The sequence below is a fragment of the Orcinus orca genome, chromosome 7 (genome assembly GCF_937001465.1).
Source record: "Orcinus orca chromosome 7, mOrcOrc1.1, whole genome shotgun sequence".
Taxonomy (NCBI): Eukaryota; Metazoa; Chordata; class Mammalia; order Artiodactyla; family Delphinidae; genus Orcinus; species Orcinus orca.
Window position 1 is genome coordinate 26,807,192 of NC_064565.1, and position 20,204 is coordinate 26,827,395.

Below are 20,204 nucleotides of genomic sequence, written 5' to 3' on the forward strand. Positions count from 1 at the left end.
CATCATGCTCCCTGATTTTGAACTATATTACAGAGTGATAGTAATCAAAACAGTATGGTATTTGCATAAAAACAGACATATTGATCAATGGAACAGAACAGAGCCAAAAATAAACTCATGACTATATGGTCAATTAATTTATAACAAAGGAACCAAGAATACACAGAGGGGAAAGGACAGGCCCTTCAGTAAATAGTGTTGGGAAAACTGGATGGTCACATGCAAAAGAAAGAATGAATTTTGATCCCTATTTTACACTACACACAAAAGTTAACCTAAAATGGATTAAAGACTGGAATGTAAGATCTGAAACCATAAAACTCCTAGAAGAAAACGTAGGGGGTAAACTCCCTGACATCAGTCTTGGCTATGATTTGGAATTTGACACCAAAAGCTAAGGAAAAAAAAGCAAAAATAAACAAGTGGGATTATCTCAAACTAATAAAAAGCTCTGCACAGCAAATGAAATCATCAACAAAATGAGAAAACAACCTCTAGAATGGAAGAAAATATTTGCAAACCACATATCTAATAAGAAGTTAATATCCAAAATATATAAGGAACTCCTACAACTCAACAGCAAAAAAAGGCCCCACAAACAAAAACAAAAACCCAATTAAAAAATGGGCAAAAGACCAAATAGACATTTGTACAAAGAAGACATACAGATGACCAACAGGTACATGAAAAGATGCTCAACATCACTAATCATCAGAGAAATGCAAATCAAAACCACAATGAGATACCACCTTATACCTATTAGAATAGATATTATCAAAATAAGAAATAACAAGTGTTGATGAGGAGAAAAAGGAACCCTCCTGCACTGCTGGTGGGGAAAAAAATTGGTACAGCCACTGTGGTTGAAGGTTTCTCAAAAAATTAGAGATAGAACTACCACATGATCCAGCAATTTCAATTCTAGGTATTTATCCAAAGAAAATGAAAACACTAACTAAAAAAGATACATGTGCTCCCACGTTCACTGCAGCATTATTTACAATAGGCAAGACATGGAAGCAACCTGTGTCCATCTACAGATGAATGGATAAAGAATTTGTGAGATAAATATATATATATATATATATATATATATATATATATATATATAAACACACACTCACACAGAATATTATTCAGCCAGTTGTGACAACATGGATGGACCTTACAGGCATTATACTAAGTGAAATAAGTCATACAAAGAAAGACAAGTACTGTATGATCTAATTTATTTGTGGAAACAAAACAAAACTGAGCTCATAGATACAGAAAACAGATGGGTGGTTGCCAGGGACTTCTCTGGTAGTCCACTGGTAGAAGAATCCGCCTTCCAATACAAGGGACGCGGGTTCGATCCCTGGTTGGGGAACTAAGATCCCATATGCCCGGGGGGCAACTAAGCCCACACGCCACAACTTTTGAGCTTGCACACCTCCAGGAGACAGCCCACGTGCTGCAAACTACAGAGCCCACGCACCCCGGAGCCTGCACGCCACAACTAGAGAGAAGCCCACGCACTGCAATGAAAGATCCCGCTTGCTGCAACTAAGACCTGACGCAGCCAAGAAAATAAATTAAAAAAAAAAAAAAGATTGGTGGTTGTCAGAGGCAGGGGATTGAGGGTGGATGAAATAGGTGAAGAGGGTCTAAAGGTACAAACTTCAAGTCATAAAATAAATAAGTCATGGGGATGTAATGTACAGCTTGGTGGCTGTAATTAATAATAATGCACTGTATATCTGAAAGTTGCTAAAAGAGTAGATCTTAAAAGTTCTCATCACAAGAAAAATAATTTAGTAACTGTATGGTAACAGATGTTAACTAGACTTACTGTGGTGATCATTTTGCAATATATACAAATATCAAATCATTATGTTGTATACCTGAAACTACATATAATGTATGTCAATTATACCTCAGTACAAAAAAAAAGGAAAGAAAATTACCGATGAGAAAAAAAATCAAAGAATTTCTAAATAAACGGAGAGATAGTCTATGTTCATGGACTAAAGACTCACATCGTTAAAGTTTCTTCCCAACTTGGTCTATAGATCTATAGATTCTTCCCATCTTTACCTATAAATGCAATGCAATCCCAGTCAAAATCCCAGCAAGCTGTTTGTAGAGACTGAGAAACTGATTCTAAAATTTATATGGAAAGACTAAGGACCTAGAATAGCCAACACAGTACTAAAGAAGATGAACAAAGTTGGATGAATCACACCACACAATTTCAAGTATTATTATAAGGCTACAGTAATCAAGACAGTGTGGTACTGGTGAAAGAATAGATATAGATCATTGGGACATAAGAGAGAGCCTAGAAATAGACCCATACAAATGAAGTCAACTGATCTTTGACAAAGAAGAAAGCTAATTCAGTGTTGAAAGGATACTCTTTTCAACAAATGTTGGTGGAATAACTGCACATCCATATCTTTATACCCAAAATGGATCACAGACCGAAGTGTAAAGTGACACTATAAAACTTCTAGAAGACAACAAAAGAGAAAATCTAGGTGGCCTTGGGTGTAGCAATGAGGTAGAAGACCAAAAGGATAATCAATGAAAGAAAAAATTGATAAGCTGGACTTCATTAAAGGTAAAAACTTCTGCTCTGTGAAAGAAACTTTTAGAAGAATAAAAAGACAAGTCACAGCATTGGAGAAAATATTTGTAAATCACATATCTGATAAAGGACTTGTCCCTAAAATATACAAAGAACTCTTAAAACTCAACAACAAAAAGAAATAATCCAATAAAAAAATGGGCAAAAGAACTGAACAAAGATCTTGCCAAAGAAGGCTTAGAGATGGAAAATAAACAAATGAAAGGATGCTCAATATCATATGTTATTAGAGAACTGCAAATTAAAAAATAATGAAATATAACTATACCCAGTACAAAGGCTAAAATTAAAAAAAAATTTTTTTAAACTGACAATACCAACTGCTGGTGAGGATGCAGGGCAAGGGGAATTCTCATTCATTACCGGTGGGAATGCAAAATGATACACTTCTGAAGACAGTTTGACAGTTTCTGACAAAAGTGAACATAGTCTCACCATGTATTATGGGTTGAATTGTGTCTCCCCCCACCCCCTACCAAAAGATATATTGAAGCCCTATTCCCTCAGTATTTCAGGATGTGACCTTATTTGGATATAGGGTTGTTGCAGATGTAATTGGTTAAGATGATGTCATACTACAGTAGGGTGAGCCCTTAATCCAACGTGACTGATGTTTTTACAAGAGGAGAAGAGACATAGACAAAAGGAAAATGCCCCATGAAGATAGAGGCAGGGATTGAAGTGATGCATCTACAAACCCTGGAATGCCAAAGACTGCCGGCCATCACCTGAAGCCAGGAGAAAGGCATTAAACAGATTCTCCCTCAGAGCCCTCAGAAGGAACCAAACCTCCTGACACCTTGATTTCAGACTTCTAGCCTCTAGAACTGAGAGGATAAATTTCTGTTGTTTTAAGACACCAAGTTTGTGGTACTTTTTAATGGCAGCCCTAGGAAACTAACATAACAATCCAGCAACTGGACTCCTAGATAATTACTCAACTGAGTATACCCACACAAACACCTACATAATCCTCAAAACTGGAAGCAACAAATATGTCCCTTCATCTTGGTGAATGGAAAAACAAACTGTGGTACATCCATATAATGGAATTTTACTCAGTGATTAAAAGAGCTATCAAGCCACAAAAAGACGCAGCTGAAACTTAAATGCATAGGCTAGGTGAAAAAAGTCAGTCTGAAAAAGCTACGAACTATATGCTGCCAATCATATGACATCTGGAAAAGGCAAAATGATAGAGTCATTAAACACATCTTTGGTTATTGGGGGTTTTGGTCTGAAGGGAATTAAATAAGTGAAGCACAGGGGATTGTTTGGGCAGTAAAACTATTCTACATGATACTGTAATGGTGATTACAAGACATTAAGCATTTGTGAAAATCCACAGAAATTTGCATTACAAAAAGTACATTTTGATGTATACAAATAATTAAAAAGTAATTCAGGAGGTCAGAGGGTCCCATGATGGAATGTGAAGTGTGATACAATAATTTAAATGTATTATAGGTATATGAAACAACCTCACTGAATAAAGGAATAAGGTCTGACTTAAAGTAATTCTGAAAATGAATGGAATCTGTAAAAATAAAGGTAAAAGGAACTGTACCTAAGCACTGTACTCTAGTTGATAATTTTCCTTCCTGTCGGGGTACAGGTTAATAATACTGAAACCACCATGCATGTATACTAGAAGTGCATAATTAATTAAATGAATGGCAGATGGTGGGAACTAGGATACTCAGTGATGGAGTAGGAGGATATACTTAAGCAAGGGAAGAAGTTAGAATGACCCATGTGGTGATGGATTAGAGCTGGAGACATCAACAGGAGCTCATGTTCAGCTTAAATACAGATACAGATGGCTACACAGATAAATATTCATAAATATGTACATACACACGCATATGTAAGAACACATGCATTTATCTCCTTGCTCCATCAGCTGAGAGGATCTAGAAGAAATGACACCCCGGTAAAAATGAGTACACCTAGCACCTAGATCTGGTTCTAATATCTTTCTCCAATAGAAAGAACCCGAGTATCCTGGAGAAATGCGTGATTCAAGTACTGGGGTAGGAAATATACAGGATAAGACTGGAGCATCTTGTAGTGCCAGAAAGTAAGAAAATGCTGAAAAGCCAAAGAAAACAAAACACAAAACCCCAAACAGAACAGCCTACAATGAAGGGGGCAAATCAAAGGGACACAGGAGTGAATTCAAACAGCTCCCAATGGCCAAAGGTGGAACCATTTTAGCAACAAAATAAAGTGAATATCCGTGAGTCCTACTGATATGAATACATGATAAAGTAAGTGAGTGAACAAATGAATTCTGAATAATTTATGTATTTATTTATTCTGCCTTTAAGGAAGTAGAGCATAAATCCCCATTTCTTAAGTATGGGCTGCATATAGTTACTTTCCTTCAAAAAATACAGTATGGGAAGGGACCAAAAAAAAAACAAACGCAGTAACTTTACAGGGGAAAAACCTGACAAACATTACATCAAACCAGGTGATCAAGATTAACATTAACAGTGATAAGTCATATTGATATTATGTACCCTTGGTATGACATGATGACAATGGCACTTAACCTCTGTGGTCTTCTTGCCCAAAACCCAGTACCTCAGTCTGATCATGAGAAAAACATCAGACAACATATCCCAATTAAGGGACATTTTACAAAATACTGAACCATTAACTCTCAAAACTGTAAACGTCTTCAAAAACAAGTAAAGTCTGAGAAACTGTCACAACCAAGAGAGGCTATTGGCTATCTGTCATGTCTATTTAAGACATGGCTACTAAATGTAATGTGTATACCGGATGGAATCCTGGAAAAGAAAAAGGACATCAGTGAAAATATGAGGAAATCTAAATGAAGTATGGTTTTTAGTTAACAACACTAGTATATGAATATTGGTTCATTAATTGAGACATTACTAATCTAAGTAGTAACGGGGGACTGGCTTTGAGGCATATGAGAACTCTCTGTACTATGTTCGCAATAATTCTATAAACTAAACCTGTTCTAAAATTTAAAACTTATTTTTAAAAAAAGGACATTCAAAAAATAGTAAAGCTGGTCTTAAAAATGAGGAAAGGAAGGAAGCAGTCAAATGATACTGATTTAGAAGAATATAGACCATCTCAGCTGCACAAATGCCATCACCTATATCATTCAGCTTCATTCATTTGAGCACTATGTCTTGCAGATTCTTCTGTACTTAAGAATCCTGTTTCAAAACACAAAAAGTGGGCTTCCCTGGTGGCACAGTGGTTGAGAGTCCGCCTGCCGATGCAGGGGACACGGGTTTGTGCCCTGGTCCGGGAAGATCCCACATGCTGCGGAGCGGCTGGGCCCGTGAGCCATGGCCGCTGAGCCTGCGCGTCCGGAGCCTGTGCTCCACAATGGGAGAGGCCACAACAGTGAGAGGCCCGCGTACCGCAAAAAAAAAAAACACAGAAAGTCTAGTACCTGGAGACTTTGTATAGAATAGCAATAATGGACTTGGGTGCTGAATTATTTTAGGTTAGATATCAGCTCCTAGCATGTTCTAGCTGTATTTACTTAATATACCTGTGCCTCAGCTTTCTCATCTGGAAAATGATGGTGGTAATAATAATCATAATACTCTGTTGGGTTGTCCTGGGATGAAATAAATTAATACATGTAAATCACTAAAACAGAACCCAGCACATATGTGTTAATTAAGTATTAACTCTTTAATCAGTCCATTCATTCAACAGAAATGGACCACCAACAAAGAGGGGTTATGAATCAGAAAGAGTAAAAGCTCAGAGGGGAAAGTATTCAATTCAACTTGGGTCTGGTAAAGGGAAACAAGGATTTGTAGAAGCAAATGGAATAAAAATTATCACCTCAGCTCACTTTGTCAAACCAAGGTAGGCTTATATAAAAAGGAAAACTAAAATTCTTCATGTCTAGTTTAATTTCTTTGTCCTCAAACCTATAAAGTTAATGTTGGCAGAGACTATATCACAATATCAATTTTAAGGTCTTCTGATAGAAATAATCTTCCCGAGGGGGTTCTTCAGTGTTTCCAGACACCTACAGATTTCTGCCTGCAGAGAAAATGACAAGGCTTTTCAAACTTCAGCCTACAGAAAAACTTCTGCGAGCACTCAACAGGTTCCACAGCCTCTCCCCTCCAAACTTCTCTTCCAGAGAAGCACCTTGACCAAAAGAAAAGCATCCATAATGACAACTCTATGGTCTCTGTTCCAAATATATATCTATTAATCCCAAAATAGCCACAAAGTAAGCCAAGCCAAGTAGCTTAGCCTTGACAAATGGTTTCCTTTTCTTTTGAAAAAGGAAGGAAAGCAATACTTTATTTGGTATACCATCCCCCTGACTCCAAATGTTTTCTCAAGTAACAGGAAGGAAACTTAGGGAAAAGCTGCGGGTGGGGGCAGGGGCATGGGACTTAAGTAGAGTACTAACAAAAAATGTCACATAAGAATCTTCTGACTTTGATAATAGATTCAATAGACAAGACAGAATCCATGTACTGACAGCATTTTGTCTATAAGGACACAATTATTAGGCTATTCATATAAATCTAGGATGTTAATCCCACCTTCTTAAGTAAAAATGAACATGACAAAAATTTTCTAAATGCTCGGTTTCTACAAAGAATAATAGCCTTTATATACTTGACAAATAAGGTAGTAAGTATATAGGTTTGATATTTTCCTCATGTATATCGAATTAAATTACCTGTTGTGTGTTAATATGAAATTATTTTTCATATTTAAAATCTTTTTATGAATAAAAATTTTCAATAATTTTCAATAGAACAAGGACACAGTGGTTAAAAAATTATTAAAGAACAGTAAAGATAATAGTGCAACAGCCTCACTACAGACTGTGACCTGAATTCCATTATTAAAGGAATACAAATTCACAAGTTTCTGTATATTTACTACACGGTTCTTGAAACAACACTTGACTACATTAAACCAAGAAGGGGGAAAAGGATTTAAAACAGTTTAAGCTAAGTTTGCAAAGTTAGTTTTATTAAAAGTTGCAGCTTTGTTGGTTATCTGAAATATAGTTTTATAATTGAAATACTCAATGATCACACAATTAGACAATTAAACAGAACTTGTCATCATTCCCATTTTAGGTTAATGACTATCTCATATACAGTAGACAGATTACATAATTCCACAAAGATTGAATACATTAGAAAAAGACAATAGTAGAAAAATACTAGAAGAGAGGGGAGTTATTCCAGTGAAGGAAGTCATTTGCTTCTAAAGCTATGGAGGAAAGATCACAGCAGACAACTAAATTACACAATACTCTAAGTGGGTATTCAAGCATCTTAAAAAAAAAAAAAGTAGGTTCAATAACAGAGATGTAATATTGCTCTCCTAAAGCTTTTAGCTATTTGATGAGTCAAATATTCATTATATCAAAAAATACATATTTTTAAAAATAAATTTATTAATTTATTTTTTTATTTTTGGCTGAGTTAGGTCTTCATTTCTGTGCATGGGCTTTCTCTAGTTTCAGTGAGCGGGGGCTACTCTTCATTGTGGCGCGTGGGCTTCTCATTGGGTGGCTTCTCTTGTTGAGGAGCACGGGCTCTAAGCACGCGGGCTTCAGCAGTTTTGGCACATGGGCTCAGTAGTTGTGGCTCGTGGGCTCTAGAGCACAGGCTCAGTAGTTGTGGTGCACGGGCTTTGTTGCTCCACAGCATGTGGGATCTTCCCGGACCAGGACTTGAACCTGTGTCCCCCGCATTGGCAGGTGGATTCTTAACCACTGTGCTACCAGGGAAGCCCTCAAAATATATTTTTTAATTTAAAAATCAAAACTTGGTTGACCTCCAAATTATAAACTGCATTTCCTCCTATGACTTCACTACCATTTTGTGATAAGAGCAAGAGAAGGAGAACACTATTAGAAAATAAAATGAAGGTCAAACCAGAGTTCATGTAATTTACATATATACAAGTTTCCTTCTACTTCAAGACTTTTAATTTACTCACTTTCATCCACACTAACTCAGTAAGATTCCACAGAAATGGCATTTCAGCTCAACCAAAAACAGAGGATATTAGTGGTTTTGAGCAGTGATCTTAGAATTGTACATCATTACGTTATTTCTGTGGCCTGTTTTTTGTACTTATGTGTAAAATTGAGGATTTTTCCTTAGTTAACCTTATTGATAGGATTTGACATAATAAACCTCGGAAAGTCAAATAGTTGTAAAAGAATGAGAGTCTTTAAAATGCTGGTGAAAAAAAGGAGATATGAGGGACACAAAGTGGAAACTTCTTTTAAGTACTGAGAAAATATTAAATGGTTCTTTTAAATTTATTAAATAAAAAAATAAGAATGGTTTTGAAAGACAAGCACAAATCACTCAACATGTGACAAATGTAACTGTAAATAATAGGAGATGAAAAGTGATTGGTATAAAGAAAAACTCTTGTTGGCTAAAAGGTTCATCATGAACTCATCATGCACAATCCTTAGTCTAATGTCAGTTGAGGAGAAGACAGGAGTTTGCTGGAGAATATAAAAGTTAAGAAGAGTTAAGGTGCTGATCAAATTCAATCCATGAATGATTCTGCACATTTAAGGCCTATTCAAATCTCTACAACATCAAATTGAAGAACAAGGTAGCAATGCAATGTCATAGCCACTAAGATGTTCCCCATGAATTGCTTGGGGAAATTATCAATATAATGTTACACATTATGGTATATTTCCCGTGGACATAAAACTGGTCTGTTTAAAAAAAATTATTGATACACACATCCATACATATATCACACACACATTTTATACATATTATATAAAATGGTTATGCCTAGTTTGGAGGTTGAAGGATGAATTTATATTCCTATTTAGTGAAAACATATTCAGGGATTAAAAACATAAGCTTCTTCTAGTCATTTTGGACTCTCAAATTTATAAATTTATGAAGATTCTTTTGGAATGCATCCTGTTCCAAAATAGAAATTTCTACTGTTTTCCAAATGTCTATGTCCTGTCTCTTTAATTACACTGTTGAAGTTTTTCACAGGCAATGACTGTTTCTAACTATAACATCTAGTCTAAACAAATGCCTATAGAATGAAGAGTTCAAACTAAAAACTTCAGTAATTATAAATCAGCATGAACTAAGAAACCCTATATGAACCTTCTGCTTGGCAATCATGTGCATATTATACTCTTATTCATTTTTTTCCTGAAGAAGAGATAGTGGAGATAAGCCACTGGTGAGTCTACATGTAACTAAAACTAAAAGACAGTTAATTGGGAGAATCTTTTATGGTTTCACTTATATTTTTAAAAAATTCAGTATCCATTTTCCTCACCTCTATTATATTTTTAAATGTATATGTTTTGCTGTTATCCTTAAAGATATCATGAAAACAGCAACACATTTTCCAAAATGATATTAAAAATTAGAACTTTATTGATCTACATCATTCTGAGAATGTATGTAAAGAGTATTGTAGTTTATGTAGCAAGAACTTCCATTTCAGTGAAAAAACCTAAATATGAATGTATACGAGTACATGCCCCTTCAAGGTATCAAATTGTTTAGTAATAGTAAGATGCCATTTTAACATTATGCTTCACACTCATACAAAACAATTAACAATAACCTTTAGAGCCAAATCTTAAAAGTTCAGCTTCTAAGCAAGCAGCATTATGACAAGTAGAAAAGAGTTCAGTTTCATTTGGGGCTGCATTCATGCTTCTGAGGCCAAAAATATAGAATTTTGAATCACTAATGTTAACACTAACATGTTCCAAATGCATGCCTTGTGCACGGGCATGTGCACACGCATATGCACACGCACACTCTCTCTTTCTCATTCTTATTCTCTCTGCTGCCCCCATGCCCCGCCCTCCCTCGCTCTCCCACTGTCCTCTCCACATACAGATATATAGTCATATGAAAGACAGAGAACACAGGGTAAATAACAGATAACAAAAACTGGTTGGGGAATTTTATAAAAGACATAAAAATCATGAAAACACTTACTTCATCAGCCACCATACACCTGGAAAAAATAAAAATAAAACCAAATTAATCTCTTAATTACCAAAGTCAGCCATTTAAAAAGTTCTGATCGAGTAGCTTGCCACAAAATAGTTTACAAATGTTAAAGTACTAAGCCAGAGAGAGGTGTTTATAAGTGTGGATGAGAAAATGGGCCATTGCTGATTTGTAAGACTCTCCAGCTGCCAACAGCATATGGATGTGGGAGTGTTAGAGTTTCAGGTGTACTGTTTCCTACATCCCACCAATGGCGACAGCTACAATGACCCTTCAAAATGTGAGCAAAATGGCAAGTGACTGTACCAATGACTTCCCTCTGTACCAATGACTTCCCTCCGTACCAATAAACCTTAAAATTGGTCTTCCCTAGAGATTAGAAGAATGCTGTATTAAAGTGCATTAGCATGTTATAGGTAAAAGTATATACGCTATATTATACACGCTAAGACTATTTTCAAGCTGAATTTTGGTTCCTACTATTATTTTACTGAGTTCTCTCTTCTCTGTTCTTTCTTGTTAACCTATAGAAGTAAATTCTATCCACTGAAAATTGAGGATGGGGGCATAAACTGAGGTCCTAAGTAGAAGAAAAAACCAAAGAGCAAAGAGAAAGAATAGCAGATATGGTCAAGATCATGAGGGGTCCCTTAGAAACAGTGAGTACATTGTAAGGAGAAAAACCTCTCTCTTAACTGAGGGGATTTCCAGGCAATGTAAAAAAAATACTGGAATATTATAAAAATCAGAGAGGAAAAAAGTCCCTATTTGTATTTTTTCCTTCCTTTATTCCCAATGGCCTTGACATTATACAATACTACATGGTTTCTTTTAACATAAGACACAAATTAATAATTTGGTAATAAATATATCATTAAGGAATAAGTTACAAGTAAAATGGAATTTCGTTCTTAAAATGAAAAAAGATGTCAGGTTACATATTAAGTATTTTTATGGAAAAATAAAACACAAATACTTTAACTGAAATTTAAAACATATGCAAGAGTAAAAAGTTTATTACATTTTTTGCAAACAAGCCTAAAAAGCAGAAAACTAAAAAGCAATACTTTGAAAAATATGACTTATTTCCAGGAAGATTCATGCATATACCTACTTTTTCATTATAAAATCCAACTCAAATTTGGAAAAGATGTCACTTCAAGTATATATGATATATTGAGTGCCTACTATGTACCTGGCTCTGTCCTATGTGCTAGGGATATAGCAGTGAATTTAAAAGTCTTTCCCTCCTAGAGGGTGACTGGAAGAATTTCTGACAATGAACAAATAAATGATTCAAGTGGTGATACATGCTATTAAAAAAAACTAAAACAGGGTAGGTGGAATAGGGAAATAAGGGAGGAGCTATTTTATAGGGTGGTCAGGAATAATCTTTATGATAAGGCAATTCCAACAGATCTGAACAAATCACAAATTTAATGAGGAAGGGAATCATGAGAAAATCTGGAGGAAGGGTACTCTCAGCAAAGGGATGAGCAAGTGCAAGAGCCCTGAGATAAGATGGTTATGATGTAGTTAAGCAAGAGGAAGGAAGCTAACATGATTAAAGTGGACTGAGTCATGGAAAATGGTAGAAAATAAGGTTGGAAGCACCTAGGGTCCTGACCACGGTGAACCTTATATGCAATGGCACGAAGTCTAGATTTTATTAGAAACCTTTGGAAGTAAGCAACATTTTACCTTTTAAAAAGATTACTCTGCCTTCTAGAGAATAAACTGTAGAGGGCAAGAGCAGAAGCACAGAAAGCAGTCAGGAGGCACCTGAAGTAGACCAGGAAAGGAAAAAGGATAGATGGATGCATGGTAGAGATGACGGAGGTGAGAAGTGGTCAGTTTAGGTACATTTTGAAAGTACAGCCAACAGGACTTGCTGATCGATTGGGATGTGGATATAAAATGAGAGACAGAGAAAAATGAATCTTAAGATACTGTCTTAAGCAATTAACTGAAAAATGGGGGTAATGCACTCACTGAGACAGGAAAGGCTGGGAGAGGAGTAGGTTTGGAGATGATAATCCAAAGTTCGGTTTGGACGTGTAACCTTTGTGATATCCATCAGATATCCGAGTTGAACTGTTGAGTGGGCCACTGGATATGTGAGTTGGGGGAATGGTAGGGAACTGGAGATATAATAAATCTGAGACTCATTAGAATGTAATGGCATTGGAATGAGAAAGGATCCAGGGTATTCTGTAATATGACAACTTGACTGTGGCTTGTTTTCCTCTATGCCCAACTCCAAGTTCCTTAACTTTCTAAAGAGAAGCAGAGGCTGTGACCTGATGGCTGCTAGATAAGGTTTATGACTCTAGTGAAGAACTGGTATGCAACTAAATTGCCCTGTGGGTGGCTAACTGACTGAAAAGCAGCATCAGAGCCCCAGGCAACAACTAAGGGCTGTGGATAGCTGGATTGGCTTGGCTTTCAAGTATCTGAAGACCCCAGTTGTAAGAGTATCTTGGAGCCCTCTGGATATGCTGGATTTTAACAGGAGACAAGTGGGCTTTCCTGACTTTGGAAACTAGGGCAGTTCAAGTACATCAGAGAGCACTGGGCTTCCTTCAGGTATCTCTAGTGGGGCTGTCCTTCAACTTTAGGCACTACATCTATCCTGACCTCTGGCATTCCTGCTATTAAGGGCAGTTCAGCAACCAGACCTGATTTCCAATGAGCTATCACAGAAAAATAACAGATCATGTGAGAGGCCCAAACATTTGAAAAAGCAGAATACAAGTGAATAATCAGAACACATATCTAGTGAAAGAGAAGTGCTAGAAAAGATAAAAACCTACACAAAAATTGTTTCAGCACCTAAGTAAATTCTAATGCAACACACACACACACACACACACACACACTCATACACACACACTCTCTTCCATGATTTCCAGACTAAAATGAGTAAATGAATTTTGAAAAAAATGTGATCATTATTGACACCTGAGCAGACTAGAAGATGAAGTGCAAAGATTATCTCAAAGCACAGAGCAGAAAGTTAAATAAATGGAAGTAGTGAAGGAAAAGAAAAAAACAAACAAACAAAAACATTTGAAGGATAGATCCAGAAAACTAATGTGAAAAATAGGTGTTCAAAAGAGGAAAAGACACACCATATGAAGGAGAGAGAACAATTAAGTAAATAATAAAAGAAAATTTCTCTGGGCTAAAGAAACACCTCTGGTGGATAATTGAAAAGGGTAACCATGTTTCAGGGTGAATTGAAGAGAAAAGACAAGTATCTACTCACATCCTTATAAAATTCATTAATCTTATAAATAAAGAAAAAAACCTTGTAAGTATTCAGACAGAAAGAACAATTATCATTAAGGGAAAAAACAAGTGTATTGGAATTTTATCATCAACACCAGAGACTAAAAAACAATGGAAGCTAATCTAGACTACTTGAAAGGAAAGCAGAAGAACTCATGGATCTTATATCCAGCTGAGATACCCATTAATTAAAAGGGATGACAAAAAGATATTTGAGGTTAACCAAGATCTCCAAGATTATATCACTGAAGCAAACCATCTGAGGAAACATACTTAAGAAAAATAGCCAAACAATAAAAACACCTTAACACAGATTCAAGATAGGAGAAGATGAAAAGGAAATCTGGTGAGCAATATGTATGAATTTAATGGATGATGTGTATTCTAAATAAGGACTCTAGAAGAAGGGACACATTCTGAAAATCTGAATGTGCAAAATTGAAGGGAGGTAACAAAGGAGAGGGGACACTAAAATTATTCTAAAGCAGAATACCAAACAGATGATATTTAAAGCCCGGAGACTAAATGAGATCACCTAGGAAGAAGAGAAGAGAGCTACTGACTGAGCCGTGGAGCACTCCAACAATTAGAGGTCACGAAAGGGAGAAGGATCCAGCAAGGGAAACTGAGGACTGTCCAGTAATGTAAAAAGACACAGGAAGAATGTAGTGACCTAGAAGTCAAGTTAAGAAAGTGTTTTGAGAAGGAGAGAATGAACAACTATAACAAATGCTGCTGAGAAGTCTAGTGAAATGAGGTCTAAGAACTGATCATTTGATTCATAGCTCTGACAAGAGCAACTCTGATACAACAGTAGGGAACAAAAGCCCTACCTGAATGGGTTCAAGAGAGAATGGGAAGAGAGGAAGGGGAGACAGTGAGTAGAGATTATTGTCTTAAGGAATTATCCTGTAAAGGAAGCAAAGAAATATGGTAGTAGCCAGCAGGAAAACTAGGGTACAGAGAAGATTTTTTAAAGATAGAATAGTATACATAACCCCATAAATATCTTATTGGCTCTATGAGTGCAACACCTGTGGATCAGGAACTTGGGAATCAAGTCAAGACAATAAATAAAAATGAGAAGGTAGCTATGCATGAAGATGATAACAGAAGCAGAAATGAATGAGATTCTCCTGTGTAAACTGTAAAAAGGAGGGAATTTTTTTCATGGCTAGATCCTCGGGAAACATTCTTACTTCAAAAGCAAAGGGAAGGAACTAAAAGTATTCAAGGAGGTGGAGAACAAGGAGCAGGGACTAAGAAGTCCAGGGGAAACACATCCACGACAGGGTAAATGGGTTAACGGTGTCTAACGCCACGAAGATGTTGCCAAGGATGAGGGCTAAAAGGCCACCATACTAAGTTATCAGGAGCTCACTTGTAAGCTCACTTGCAATCCTCACTTGTTAAGGGGACTGTGGATAGTAAAAAAGGGAGGTGACAGATACAGAGTAATCAGAAAGGAATTTTGGTAGCAAAAAGAAAAGAAAAATTAAAAATAGGGCAGTAGCTATATAACATGTTGGAAACCTGAACAGTGGGCATGGAGTCAACAGCGAGAAGGGAAACAAGAAAGATGACTGATGGAGACCATAATATAAAAAGGGAAAATATAGCTAATCCAATTTCTCACTTCATAAAAATTTTATACCGCATTTGAATGAAACTAAAGTCTACTTTGTAAATGAAGGACTGCCCATAATTACTTTATATCCAAGGAAATAAAAACAGCTTTTTCTCCCATTGGGAAATGGCAAATACAATTCGAATTATAGGGACTTTAACCTACAGCTAAAAAGAAAACTTCCTTCATTAAAGAATATTCATTGTATTTGCTAAACCTGGTTTGGTATGCCAACAGCTATGCAATTTTATCTGAATTTTACAAGCAGTTCAGTTTTCCATTTTTACAAAAAATAAATTATTCTTTGTTCCAAATTCATTGTTAATTGTTTAAATCATAATTTATCCATCTTGGCTGCAGACATCAAAAAGCAACTTTTCATTTCACTGAGCTGTTAACAAAACCTTAAGGCCCCTTACATTAATCATCCACTTACAGTATCACTGCATCCATACCTCTGGTGTTTGCAGCAGCTGTATCTATGATGCACATGCTCAGTGTTTGCTATTTTTAACCCAAATTCTTATACAGATAGAAAAGAGAAAACTGAACAGCATTATACTTTCCTGACAATCACTTTACATACCAGCTAAATTTCTAATCTAATACTCATAGAACTGAATAATTTATGTTTAACCTGATGCTTTTCTCCAATTTCTTTATATTAAAACACCACCTTTTCTATAATTAACACCCATATCTCTTTTGAATAAATCATGTCTGTAAAAAGAAAACAGCAAAACTCTCCAAGAGAATATTTTGATTACACTGAGAATTTAATGCTCTAACTCTGTTTTGAATCATAAGTACAGAATTCAGGACTCAGTACGAGAAAACAGGATCTGCTTAATCAATTACCATGCATCTTCTGGCTTCAGAAGTGGGCTATTACCCCAAGGAGAATACTGAACTTTTGGCTACTGGATTTTGCTAACTGTCCATTAGCAGGAATCAACAATTTATATATATATATATATATATATATATATATATGGTTGATAACATACTACCATACCACTCTTTACTATGGTATATTTGACCAATGCTAACTTAACGTTACTTTAATAAATCCACCCACTCTCCCTTACAGACCAAGCTACAGGAACCATGAGTTCAGAGGACCAAGTCATAACATTTTTTCCAGCCACAGCAGTGTCTTAAAATACTTTTCCCCATAATTATCAAAGTTCAACGTGATAAAATGGCCTTTGTTTTATTTGTTTAGCTTTAATATTATTTATTTTTGGAATTGGAGATACATTATATGCACACGATTTAAGAGGTACAAAAGTAGAATATCTCTCTTCAATCCCTATTCCTCAAGGATGTCCCAGATGTTGGCTGCTCTGAAGGCAATAAAGTAACCAATTTCTTGGGTAGCCTTCTGGAAATAGTCTTTGTAAGCACAAGTTATTATATGTGTGGGTATGTGTGCAAGTGTATATAAATATACATGTATATTTATATGTCACAAATAATAACGTAAGATTTACACCTTTACTGATTTTGTGTAAAATCCCAAAAGTGCACAATATAATATTGTAACATGATACTAACATGAACATGATAAAAGGAAAAAATTGAGGTTGAAAATTAGAAAAACATTCTTTGCTTTGGCAAATGGCAAGTAGATGTGGTCAGGACACCTTCAGCTTCAGCTCTCATCTAGCCTGACCTCTTCATGGTGTCTGGGATAGAACAACCACTTCCTGCAAAAGCTCTCCTCGGCCTCCCAGCAATCCTGACTCTCTTCCTAGCTTTCATCTTCTGCCCCATTCCCTGGTGCCTCCTCTTCCACCCACTCTTTTTTTTTTTTGTGGTATGCGGGCCTCTCACTGTTGTGGCCTCTCCCGTTGTGGAGCACAGGCTCCGGACGCGCAGGCTCAGTGGCCATGGCTCACGGGCCCAGCCGCTCTGCGGCATGTGGGATCCTCCCAGACCGGGGCACGAACCCGCGTCCCCTGCATGGACAGGCGTACTCTCAAACACTGCGCCACCAGGAAAGCCCCACCCACCCTCTTTAGTGTTCAATCTTTAGTCATTCTCTCCTTGTGCTCTACCTAAATCCCTAAAGCTATCATCCATTCTCATAGTTTTAAGTATCACACATATACAACTCCTAAATCTGTACCTAAGGCTTTTACAATATACTCCAGATAGATCCACATTTAAAACCTCTTTTTGGACTCTTTTCCCGGAATATCCTGAAGTTCTTATGACATACAATGCATGTTTATATTTGAAACTAAAGCTAATTAAGCCCCAGATTTAAAAAAAAAAAAAACAATCAAACCTCTGGAGGGTTTATTTAAACAACTGATTTGAGTCTGTGATTCTTACCCTTGAGTCGGAAATTTCTGTTACAAATAAAAACTACAAAACAACAGTATTTATTTTGGTTGCATATCAAATCGGTCTGCTGCATTTCTGTAAAAGCTTAGAGCACTGCTCTTATTTGCAAGCATATAATTAAATATATCCTAGACCTCTATATCCAGCTTCTTAGTCTCATCTGTTTTATGAAACAACTAAGCCAAGTAAGCTGAGCTGTGATAAAATGAGGTAAGATAGTACTTTGTAAAGGGAATACCATAAAAACTTTACTGCTGTTATGATGGTGATGATAAGTTCTATTCAATAGGGACTTCCCTAGTGGCTCAGTGAGTTAAGACTCTGACCTCCCAATGCAGGGGGCCCGGGTTTGATCCCAGGGAACTAGATCACGCGTGCATGTTGCAACTAAGAGTTCGCATGCTACAACTAAGGAGATGGCAAGCCGCAACTAAGGAGCTCGCAAGCCACAACTAAGGAGCCTGCCTGGTGCAACTAAGACCCAGCAGAACCAAATAAATTAAAAAAAAAAGAAAAAGTTCTGTTCAATAAAATCCAAATAGGGCTTCCCTGGTGGCGCAGTGGTTGAGGGCCTGCCTGCCAATGCAGGGGTCGCGGGTTCAAGCCCTGGTCCAGGAGGATCCCACATGTTGCGGAGCAGCTGGGCCCGTGCACCACAGCTGCTGAGCCTGCGCTCTGGAGCCCATGAGCCGCAGCTACTGAGCCCACGTGCTACAATTGCTGAAGGCTGCACTCCTGGAACCCGTGCTCCGCAACAGGGGAGGGCACCGTGGTGAGAGGCCCACGCATCGCGGCGAGGAGTGGCCCCTGCTCGCCGCAGCTGGAGAGGGTCCATGAGCAGCAACGAAGACCCAACACAGCCAAAAATAAATAAATAAATAAAATAAACTTACAAAAAAAAATCCAAATAACTATCTTCACTGTCAGTAAGTAAATACTGGCAATGAATAAAGGGAAGATACAGAGGACAGCAGCTTCCAATTTAGCCGTTATTAATGGAAGGAAATTTGACTGACTTTAAAAACTGGTTTTATAAACACTGTTTCCATAAGGATGCAGTGCAAGAAAAGAAACAACTCAAAATGGCTTAATCGCTAAAGAGAATTAATATATCATATAATATATAGCAAGAAATCCAGGGTGGGATGGTTCCAGGTGATAAATTCAGTAGGTAACTCATGTCATCTTTCTACTGTGTCATCCTAAGTAGCTCTAGACAACATATCCTTACCCACCAATGTTCAGAGGCACATGGAAGGTATACCCAAAGAATTCTAGAGTCTGTTGACAGGGAAGGAAAAGGAGAAAGACTTTACGTGAAGCAACCCACATCTGCTGCATATTTGAAAAACAGGTTAAAATAACATTTAGTGTTTTCTTTTGTGTTAGTTCTTTACCTGTTATGAAACACTGGTCACATACAGGAAGGATATAAAAGCCTGGTAATAATTTCAAGGTACATAAGAGATGTGAGGTATTATAAACAAATCCTTGTGTATACCAAAAGACCAAAGAAGTTTTAAAAAGAATTGCTTTTCCTGTTCATGAGTTTTTAAAAATTAAACTAGTCCCTAATGCATGATAATATTTTGAAAATATTATGCTTCGTTAGTCTGACTTCATTAGCACAAAATTACCCTATAACTTTTACAAGAGCAAAACAGGAAATAGTCTCTGCATCCTCCTAAATTGTTTTTAAAAAAGGTGTATCTCAGCTGTTTTGAGAGAATTATTATTGTTTTCAGGATGTATAATAATTCCCACTGGGCCATTATACCACATATTAGCTTCGACGCAATTATTTATTCTTGTTTATAAAACTGCAGGTCAAAACAGTTGATTATTCCTGCAGTAATTAGTGGAGAATTTTTAGGGCTTAATTAGACAATAACATTCATTACAATATTTTGGAGTTAAAAACAAAAACATAGTTCATATAAAAAAGCAACTAAGAAGTAAGTCAGCTCTGCGTGATCTAGTCTAAAGAGACTTTATAAGTAGTAAAAATGATTTACAGTTTTAGAATTCCTTAATAAAGACATGTACACCACTGATACTTAAATGTTGCTAGGTACATGGAGGAATAAGTTAAATAGTTTTATTACAAACTGAGAGCTCTCTCAGAATATGGTAGGACAATAACCTTTTGTTTACAAATTCCTTTTGGCCTAGTTTTTGGACTTATTGAATTATACGTTAATAAAACCTAAGCACTTCTATTATAGTCTCTATCTTGTGGAGATGTGAGGGTGAATTAAGGCAAGTATGTATCAAAAATTATTTTCAG

General features: G+C 36.6%; 1 protein-coding gene across 7 annotated transcripts in view; it reads right to left on the bottom strand.

The window, feature by feature from the left end:
• Positions 1–20,204, bottom strand: part of ZRANB3 (zinc finger RANBP2-type containing 3) — a 264,853-nt gene that overhangs the window by 142,671 nt on the left and 101,978 nt on the right. For 6 of the 7 annotated variants that reach the window (XM_049712663.1, XM_033420297.2, XM_049712662.1 and 3 more), the window contains exon 3: positions 10,633–10,651. The exons of the other annotated variant lie outside the window; for it this stretch is intronic. In XM_049712663.1, coding sequence (XP_049568620.1) covers positions 10,633–10,651 — 19 coding nt within the window. The remainder of the gene's footprint in view (positions 1–10,632; positions 10,652–20,204) is intronic. 7 annotated transcript variants of the gene reach the window in all.